The sequence below is a fragment of the Zingiber officinale genome, chromosome 9A (genome assembly GCF_018446385.1).
Source record: "Zingiber officinale cultivar Zhangliang chromosome 9A, Zo_v1.1, whole genome shotgun sequence".
Classification (NCBI taxonomy): Eukaryota; Viridiplantae; Streptophyta; class Magnoliopsida; order Zingiberales; family Zingiberaceae; genus Zingiber; species Zingiber officinale.
Window position 1 is genome coordinate 93,595,337 of NC_056002.1, and position 10,306 is coordinate 93,605,642.

The 10,306-nt window shown below is 41.1% G+C and overlaps 1 protein-coding gene across 1 annotated transcript; it reads left to right on the forward strand.

Moving 5' to 3' along the window:
- The first annotated feature begins 5,714 nt into the window (after positions 1-5,714).
- On the forward strand, positions 5,715-10,033 carry LOC122019333 (E3 SUMO-protein ligase MMS21-like). The gene is made up of 7 exons (XM_042576810.1): positions 5,715-5,843; positions 6,876-7,006; positions 7,191-7,353; positions 7,953-8,092; positions 8,705-8,793; positions 8,866-8,942; positions 9,920-10,033. Exons 1-7 carry the CDS (start codon positions 5,715-5,717, stop codon positions 10,031-10,033), a joined length of 843 nt encoding a protein of 280 aa, XP_042432744.1.
- The last annotated feature ends 273 nt before the right edge of the window (positions 10,034-10,306 follow it).

Here is a 10,306-nt window from a genome sequence, read left to right on the forward strand (position 1 = left end):
AGGAACGGAATCCAGATCGGACTCAGGCCAAATATGTACATCACCCCTTCAGGTAAGAACTTGTTAATGTCAAACTTCAGACCGGCTAGCATGTTGGCGGCGTGAAGATAGTCCGGTCGGGTCTTGAACCTCTTTAGCTCAGGGGAGGTTGGCGGTCCGACCTGCCACTAGGTTCGGAAAGGGGCCCATTCGGGAAGACGAAGATAGAAGTAGTACTCTTTCCAATGCTTATTGGATGAGGGCAGTTTATTAAAGAAGACTAAACCGGGCCGAGCCTGGAACATGTGAGTACCCAGCTCGGACTGTTTAGGATAATAAAAATAGTAGAAGACCTCCGGTCAGAGGGGAATGTTGTGGATTCTGAACAAGACAACAACGCTACATAGAAGGCGGAAAGTGTTAGGGACTAAGCTTCCGAGCGGAATGCCGAAAAAATTACAGACTTCTATGATAAAGGGATGGAGTGGAAAGCGCAGATCGGCTATGAACTGGTCGCGGAAAAAACAGATAGCTCCGCGCGGCAGTTTGTGTGGCCGAACGGAGGGGGAGGGTAAGATAAGTTCAAAGTCATAGGGGATGTCAAAATTGTCCATCAGAATCTCGGCGTCGCTGCGATCGAAGCGCGACTCCATGGTGGTATACCACGGGCCGAGGGCTGGGTCTTGAGGTTGAGAAGAGCTGGCCATAAGCCGAGCGGGAAAAGGAGCAAGAGATGGACGAAAGGGAAAAAAGCTTAAGAGAGGGGACCGAATCGTAACTAGGAGACGAGAACGCGAAGAGAAGAAGAAAGCACGAGGAAAAACAAGAAATGAAAAGAAGATGGCAGAAGGACCTTACGGAAGCAGACGAAGATCGAAGGAAGAATGCGAGAGGTCGCCGAAGGAAGCAACAGCAAGATCACCGGAGCAGGAACGGCAGGGAAAACTTCTGGGCACGCGAAAGCAGGAATGCGGCGGAGGAAGAAGGCGAGAGCTTTATAGGGTTGGGCCCGAACGGCCTCAGCCGTCGGATGCAGGTCGCAAAAACCAAGGACTCTATCGGGTCGTCCATTTCAAACCGCCTCGGTCTCGTCGCTCGTGACGCCGCCGCCGTATGATGACGGCAGCAGTGTCACGTGGCATTCGGCCTCTGGAGTGCATTTCATGAGCGACTTCACAAGGCACAGAGCGCATGCCCGGCCTTAATGTCAAAGATTGGCGCAAATTTCGAAGAGATCCGAGGAATGTTGGCGTTGACTGACGTCATAGCTACCCCCGTGGGGGTCGAGCAGAGGATAGTTTCACAGAGACGCTGCTCGGCATAACTGGCGGTCCAATCAGTCGAACTAATCGCTTCCTTCGACTAGACTTGAAGGGGAGGCAAGTGATCCGACAGTAAGGACGGGGGACCCCCTTTGAGGGGAGTCAATGACACGTAGAGGTCAAAAGTCAAAAGGGTCAACCTGAGGGCCAGCCGATCGGAGAAGGGTCGGGTCAATCGGCCGAACGGGTCTGAGCGGAATCAAAGACAACCCGACGGGGAGTTGGGTTTCCGACGCTCATGGTGAACAGGGTCGCCGGGCCAAGCGGGTAGCCTGCTCGGCCGAGGCATAAAGCAACAATGCTGTGAAGGAACAGTCTCAGCCAAGCACGCGACCGGGAATCTTCCCGGTCGGACCAATACCTATGTCCGGTCGGAAGTGATGTGTCTGCCGAGCAGCTGGACTCTCAGCGCGGGGAGAGAAGAGACAACAGGACAAGAGGACATTGGGGAACATCTTCTGACAACAGGCATGTTTGACGACCAAGCCATACGCAGAATCCTACGACGGAAGGTTCTGCCGTCCCATCAAAAAGGTGCTCGAACTGTAGCAGTATGGTGTCAGGTATGCTCCTCTGGTAAGCCCATACTAAGGTATGGTAAAGGACACGTGTACGCCTCGGTAGGTGTGCATAAGCCTCCCCACAGCTCTATATAAGAGCCCTCAGATTTCGCCGGAGGTACGCGATCTCTCACCTTTGGAGCCATTTCATCGTTTTCCTCTTGCCTGACTTGAGCGTCGGAGGGTCGTCGCCGGGAACCCCTTCCCGGCTCGACTTCCTTGTAGGTTCGCCGGAGATCCATACGGTCGGTCAAAGATCCACATCATCAGTTCGGAGAGCGTCACGTGCCCAGCATCCATCGACTCAGCATTCGGATAGGATCACTAACTAATTGCATGGAGACTGTTGAGAAGGTCTTGGATGCGTGCGTGTAGTTGGCTCATCGTCTCACCCTCCTACATTTTTATATTATATAATTTGTTTGAAATTAAGTCTCATTTGCTTACCTTGGTGTTGGAGGTACCCTCGTGCAGCTTAATTTGCTCTTCCCATAACTGCTTGGCATTGTTAAAGGGGCTGACCCAGTTCAATTGTTCTTTGGTTAAGCCACATTGGAAGGTTTGGGTTGCCTTTGCATCGGCTTCAATATTTTTCATTATGCTTTGGTCCCAGTTTTCGCATGATACTGGTTTTCTGGTACCGTCGAGTGGAAGTGAGAAGCCGATTTGAATGATGATCCACATTTCGATTAGAGTTTTGAGGTGATACTCAATCCGACTCTTCTAGTAACCGAAATCTTAGTTGGAGAATAGTGGTGGGCGTGTAATGTTGTTGCCTTCTTGGTATGCCATTTAAAAAAAAAATCTTGCACATAATAAAATAAGGAGACTTGTCCCAAGACTTAGTCTTAGATTAGCAGTGCGGTATAAAGGGCTTATGAAAAACTAAAGAACTCGAGTGGTGTTGCACCAACTTCAAAAAATAAAAAAACTTGATTGCAAAAAAGAAAAATGATCGAAAGGGGCAATCGTACTGGTTCCCATCGACTCCTAAAAAATTTAAAAATAATACCACGAAAAAAATTACTTGAATAATGGTTTCATCGATTTGAAGCGGCCCCGCTCTGATACCAATTATAGGACTGAAAGCACTAGAGAGGAGTGAATAACGCTCATGGCTTTTTCACGTCTTCAGAAAATAGTCAGAGTAAAACGCAGTGAAATAAATAAAAGAAAATAAAAGCAGTGCTAACACTTTATTTAGTTCGAAGCCTTTGACTACTCCTACTCCAAGGCTTGCGATTGTTGATTGCTTTCGTTGGGCAATCACTAATAGCTCGAATAAGATTACAATTTGAAGTACAATAGCTATAAAAATTTAGTTACTGACAACAAGAGAATTAGAAGTTGTTTGGTGATTGTCGAAGCAGCGTTTGGGCATTGTTGAATCGTTCCGGAGCAGTGCACAAGAGAGGAAGTTGTTCTGAATGATGTCTCTTCAAAGATGTTGGTCGAACCCTTTTTATAGCCGAGTAGAACCTAATCCGATCCACTAATGGTGGGATCACTATTTGACTCAACATTAATCAATCGACCGATCCTCCCTGATTGGTAGATTGATCCTTCTAAATCTTGCCAACTTTCCATTCAGATGTTGCCGCTTCGGATAGAAGTCTTCATTCGGTCAACCTATCCCGCCAATCGGTCGACTGATCCCGCTATCCTCGCTAGCTTATCTGGTCCAATCAACTAGTTGCTTATCCATCGTTTGATTGACTAAGCCTCCCTATTTGGTCGACCGCCCTCGGTCAAACCTCATCACGAGCTGAAATTTGATCTTTTTTTCTTGGGGGTTTGGTCAACTAATCTGAATGTTCGATCGACCGATCTAGGCAAAATCTCTGGGTTTGGTCAACTGATCCCAACGTTCGGTAGACTGAACAAGGTAAAATCCTAACCTGCAAAACAGAGTTAGAATAATAGGCAAACAGTATATAAAAAGTAACTTTGACAGCCTCCGAGCTGTCCGGTCCTGACTTTCAAATTTCTCGGATACCCTAGGTCGAACCTGTTGGAGCAATCTGGGTACTCTAGGTTTTGATATTTGGGCAAAGGTTTAAGTTAGGTTTAGTGTTATATTTGATATGTATTGTGAGTGTATAGGATATAGGTACAACAAGGAGAGTCCAAGTGTAAGATTGGCAAAGGAAGGCCTGACAACAATGACAAGGCCGATGGAAGCTCCATAAGACAAGGCATGAAGGATGGGGAGGTATCTGAGGGATGCGAGGCTGATGGAGGAGACTAGAAGGCTAGATCTAGGTTGTGCGGGCAAGGATGAGTGCATGAGAGATTGTACTCAAGATAAAATCCTAGGTTTAGGATTTACTATAGCAGTTACTGTAGTAGTCAGCTGGTATTTTCATCAGTCGACTGGTAGCGAACAGAATACCTCTATTCGCTCAACCCATGTGGATCAGTCGACTGGTGTTTTCATCAATCGACTGGTATCGAGTCGTTGGCCTATAACAGTCGAATTCCACCTATAACCAGCCAACTCATGTTTTTACCAGTCGACTGATGGTGAGAAACACAACTTGTGTTTTCTCCTGAACTCTATTTAAGAGAGCTTGGGGTGCTTGGCCATGGTTGGTGAAATAGAATTGGTTAAAGTCTATTAGAAGTCTCATACGTGCTCCAAGCTTCTCTTGTGATCTAAGGTTGTTTGGCTTAAGGTTGTGGTGTTGATTTGTATGAAAAGGAGGTGAATCAAGGTTTTAAAACTTTCCAAATTTAAAAGAAGAGTACGCAGCGGAAAGTAAATAAGAAAGTAATATAAAAACACGAGCGGTTTTTACTTGGTTCGGAGCCTTCGGTGACTCCTACTCCAAGGCCCAAGTCCCGTGGACCTATCGATGGGCAAGCCACTAAAAACCTCTTCCGGTACCCCCCCCCCCCCCCCCCGCCCCGCCCCGAAAGAGAGAATTGAGTACCAAAGAATTAGGTCAAGTGCAATAAATTGCACTTCCCCTTTTATAAAGATTAAGTACAAAAAACAAATGTTACCAACACTCTTTAGGTATTGAAATGAGGTACTTCATGTTGATGTATGTCTTCCGGCATGATCAAAACTCCTCGGAGCAGTCGTCGGGCTCAGCAATTTCACAATAGAGTTGCAGTAGGAACCGGGAGCAGTCAGAGTCTCCACTACAAGAAAAACCCTCATAGACATTGATGGAACAACAACGGTTTTAAGCAAAAACCGATGTCTTTAAGTATTTTACACCGGTTTTTCCAAAAACCGGTGTTTATAAGCGCAGATTTTCGCTCAAAGACATCGGTTTTTAAGCCGATGTCTATGAGCGCCTTTTTTTCGTTAATAGACACCGATTTTAACAGCGATTTTTAAAACCCGGTGTCTATGATAAAATAAAATAATATAATTTTTCCACTAATACTTAGCCGAAATTTGCAACACTTCACTCTTTCCTCTAAACCTAAACCTATATTGCACCGTCCATCATATATCGTCACCGCATCTCCCTCTTCCCCTTCCTAGATCGACGCCCTTTCCTCTCCCGATCAGGATCAACACAGGACGTCCTTGCTTCTCCGTCCAATCACACCGCATCTCCTCCAACTCCTCCCTTTGGGTGAGAAGAGGCTGCCTGTGTGGCTTGGAGTCGTTGCTGGGTCGCTAGAAGTCGCCCTCCTCCACTCTTTCTCGATCCCATATCTGGTAACCTCGATTCCTCATCTCCTTCTTCTGATTTGATCCCTCCTCGTCGATCCTCGCGTGGCCAGGACTGATCGGAGCTCCTTGCTCGCTGATTTTGCTGCTCGCGGTAGGATTCGGTGTTGCCTCCAGGCGTGTTATCGACTAATCTATCGACATGGTGAGGGGGAGACGCAGATGAGGAGGATAGAGAACCTGGCCAGCCGGCAGGTGACCTTTTCCAAGCACCGGAGAGGCCTTCTGAAGAAGGCCTTTGAGCTCTCCGTGCTCTGCGATGCCGAGCACCAAATGTCAAGTATTCCCCAAGTACTCCTTATGGTTATCGATTTGTGAACTGGGTAACAAATGTCAAGTATTTTTATCTTTCATCCGAAATGAAAGTACCAGTGCTTCCATACTTGACCAATTTGAGCTTGATCAGGAGTTAAATGCATATTTTTCATTTTTGTTCGAACTTATTGCTGAGAGGGGACCTTCTGTGGGTTTGAATGTTAACCTTAGCTGATATGATCTGTTTCATGGCCATCTCTTCATTGCCGACTCTGGAAGTCTTGGCATTTTGTAAGTAGAAAATGATCTTCCAATTTCTCAGCAAAGTTATGGCTTTCTTATTGTTTGAAATTATGTGATCTTCTGCAGTGCTCACTCTATTTTCATGCTCCTTTTGTCAGAGTGACAAGTGTTTTCAAGGAATAGTAGCAAACATAGAACGTGTCTTAGTGTTTGTGATGCCTATGCAAATTTAAGTAGAAAAAAAATTAAACAATTAAACTAAAATGATTTATCTCTTGGTAAATGATCACAGGCTACTGAAGTCCTTCCTCATCTTCGACAGTTTCATCTACTTGATATCTTGATTGCAAGTATTAATTGATTGATGCATGCAATGTGTTTGATGAATTTCCTCAAACACTATCCTGACTTGATTTTATCATTTTTGTTTGCATGATTCTCTTGAGTGGTAAATGCTAGTTACTGTCACTTGTGGTATCAATTCTAGTTTGCCCCTAATATAATTTCATATGCAAATAGTAGTTTTTGTGGTACAGAGGCCTATCCATTTATTGCGAAAAGATCTGTAAATTGAGAGAGGAAGTGGAGAATGCTAAGAAGGATCAAACTCTTCGAAGTATCTTAGTTTCATCTTCCCGTGACTACTTGATCACAAATGATAGATCTAAGGTGATTCAAATGTACCAGTAGTTGTTTGAGATGTTTAAAGTTTCTGTTAACTAATACACTAAATGCCTCAACATATACTAAATGCTTAATCACTTGTATCTATAATTATTGTGCATTAGTTAATTTTTTTACTGATATATGCTGATTTTGATACAGGTTTCTGTTTCAAATCTCAAAGGAAAAATAGTGGCTTTGTACATCTCATGCAATAGGGATTATTGCAGTGAGTTCTCTCCAATACTCGCACAAATCTATAAGAAGCTCAAGGAATTGGAGAGAGCTTTGAGGTTGTGCTAGTGTCCTTGGAAGACGACAAATCCTATTACGATGAAGCCATAGAAAACATGCCCTGGCTTGCATTTCCTTTCAATGACAAAAGCTGCGATAAGCTTTTTTGCTATTTTGGTCTCCAGGAATATAAATGCTCTACTGTCATCTTGATTGGATCGGATGGGAAAACTATGAATGTAGATTTAATGAACTTATTAAAGAGTATGAATTTGAGGCATGGGAAGCATTCCCGTTTTCTCAGGAGAAGTTGCATGAGTTGTCAGAAAAAGTAAAGGCTAGACTTGAGTCACAGACACTCGAGTCACTTCTTGTTTCAGATGATCTTGATTATGTTGGATTGAAGGTATTCAATTTTTTGCTTAACATTTAAACAGCTTCCGCATCTTCCATATTTTTTGTTGGAGTACATTTTTCCTTATATTTAATTAATTAGATAGTTGAAACTGGGAGGGTTTAAAGAAAGCTTATAGGTGTGTTATGGAAGAGTCTTGACAAAATGAAATTTCTCAAGTTAATGGGATATTTTACCAGCTCACTGTTGACTCAGTTAGTACCCTCAGTAACACCATGTCAACGTCATGCCAAAGAATTTTGTCCATGGTTCCAATTCCATGTAGAAAATTAAATCATGGGTCATCTCAAAAGGGAATGTGAAGACTATTATAGCTAAGAAAATCATGTTTAATTAAGCATGTTTAATTAGTCTATGAATTTTGGTTTTTGTCATTTCTCAGTTTTATGTATGAATTAAGCATGTTTAATTGTGAAAAAAAAATCCTCTTTTCTTTAGTTTCTGTTATTCAAGAGCCATGTATATATTGTCTTTATTAGTGATGTGAGGGTATGCAGATAAGAGGAACATGTATTCTTCAATTTTATTTTAGCATGCATTTGGTCGAAAAGTATTGTGACATTGTTAAATTATTACATAATTTATTGCAGAATGTTCACCATGCTGGTCAACCAATGCCTGGTGAGGAGCAAGAAGATATAGTCATAACCAGTACCCAGAATAACTTATTAAATATGAAGTGCCCTTTGACAGGAAAGCCTGTTACAGAATTGCAAAATCCTGTCCGCTGGTAAAGTAGTGCTTCACTCTTTACCAAAGTTTTGTAGTTATGTTTTTATCCAATATAAATTAAAATTTCCTAATATTTTGTTTGTTAGTAATGAAAGATGAAAACATAACGGTCAAGTGAGATTGTTTCATATGTACAAAGCCATTTTTTTTCTTTGTGAATGAACAAATATTAAACGGTTCACAAGTTAACTAAAAACAACTATTTTAAGTAAACTTCTTTCTTAAAATGCAGAACTTGGTTTCCTTGGAAATCATGTTCCTTCTTGAACCATATTCAATTTGGAATGAGTCCTTATTTGATTAGTTGCGAACTATGAATTTGTGTGCTTTGTAGAATGCAATGTGAGATATGTTAATGTCGTAGACAACATTCCATAGCTTTCCATTTATATTTCATTCTAACAACTCAAAAAAACCTTTTAACATATTCTGTTGATTCAATTGTTCATGTTCCATGAACAATGCTTAATGTATATTTATTTATCAAGTGATGAAGAAGCTTATGACTAGTCTATTTCACATATTTTTTTTGTTTCTCAAACAAAAGGTGTGTTATTATTATTATTAAAGTCATAAACCGTGTTCTTTCTATCTGTTGTTCTTCATCAAGCAGGATGGGCTGCAAGCATATTTATGAGAAGGAACCAGTAATCCACTACATAAGCACAAAGAAACCACATCCTCGATGCCCAGTTGCAGGTAAGTGCCCGATCTATTGCAATTGAACTTTCGTTGTTGATCTTTTTGCTCATTACAGCTACATCCTATCAGGTTGCCCAAAAATTCTCCAAGTTGGACGGGTTGTATGCGACGCTTTGCTTATAATAGAAATTGATGAAATGCGTTTGGCATCAGCTATAAACATAAATTCAACAATGCACTACAACAAAAACCCTCATAGACATCGGTTTTCCACCGGTGTCTATTTCATTTTCGACCGATGTCTATGAAGCCGATGTTAAAAGTCTGTCATTTTAGACATCGGGTTAAAATCGATGTAGTATCACTTAACGAGACCGGTCTTCGAATCGGTTATTAACCGGTGTAGTATCACTTAACGACACTGTTTCATCAACAGTGTAAAACTAATGTAATATTGTATGTTAATAACACCAGTTTTGGCAGCGGTAAATGACTGATGTAATATTAGTTAATAACACCGATTTTGCAACGGTGGAAAATTGATGTAATATGTATATTTTTTAACAACATAAATTTGATTTCCGAAATAATGAAAAACCGACAATAATAAAAAAAACACAAATATTCACAAATTGTACAAATATTCTTCATTCAACAATATCCATAAAATACACAAATATTCACAAATTATATAAATAATCTTCTTACAACAGTATCCATAAAATACCCAAACATTCTTTTTACATCAAAAACTAGCTAATAGATATCAAAATCAAGGTAGAACATTCTTTTAACACATCAAGGTAGATCCGCACTTCAAATGTAATCTAGCATGCATTCAGCCCACTCGAACCGCACTTCATCAATTTCAATTTGTAAACTGTAAAAACACATAAATAATATATTAGTAAACCAAGACCAAAGATCATAGTTGAAAATGCAATAAGAGCACCAGGTAACAAGATGACTAATTGGAATGCTTAAAAAGATAAGCATTCATCAATTATCTCAACCACATCATATAGTGATAGATCTATGAATAACAGGTTCAAATCTAACCCTTGCATCCTTTTGGGAGGCAATCTAATTTGATAAATGAGCAAAAAGATGATTTACTCAAAATTAGTTTGCATTTGTAAAAAATAATATCACTTCTGATACTTTATTTTGTACATTTTATCAGTTAAAAGGGAAAAAGTACACTTACCACATTGAACACAACAGGGGCCTCTTTACCCGGAGACAAATTCATGTTCAGAAACAGATACTGAGACAAATCAAATTAATAGATGTGTAAATATTAGTGGAACTGTTTCTTTCGTTTTCGGTTACCTGTTTCAAGATCATGCCAAGGATGGGCAGCCACTGATCTCTTGGACAATGATGACAATATCCTTTCATTCAACTTTGGAGCTGCAACGTTCTCCTGTTGTCCGCTCTTATTTCTACATACATAACAACATAATAAGGAGTATTTGAGGAGATTGCAAGAGTTTATTGATAACAAAAGTCCAAGGTAACTCATGATCCATGAAAAAAATATATAGAGAGAAAACAAAAAACTAGCAAT

Bases quoted from the DNA above. Each gene is read 5' to 3' on its own strand.
- LOC122019333 (XM_042576810.1), top strand. From the start codon at position 5,715: ATGAGGAGGATAGAGAACCTGGCCAGCCGGCAGGTGACCTTTTCCAAG. The intron at 8,093-8,704 runs GTAAAGTAGTGC...TTCTTCATCAAG, and splicing joins TTGCAAAATCCTGTCCGCTG to CAGGATGGGCTGCAAGCATA. The intron at 8,943-9,919 runs GCATCAGCTATA...ACATTTTATCAG, and splicing joins AAATTGATGAAATGCGTTTG to TTAAAAGGGAAAAAGTACAC.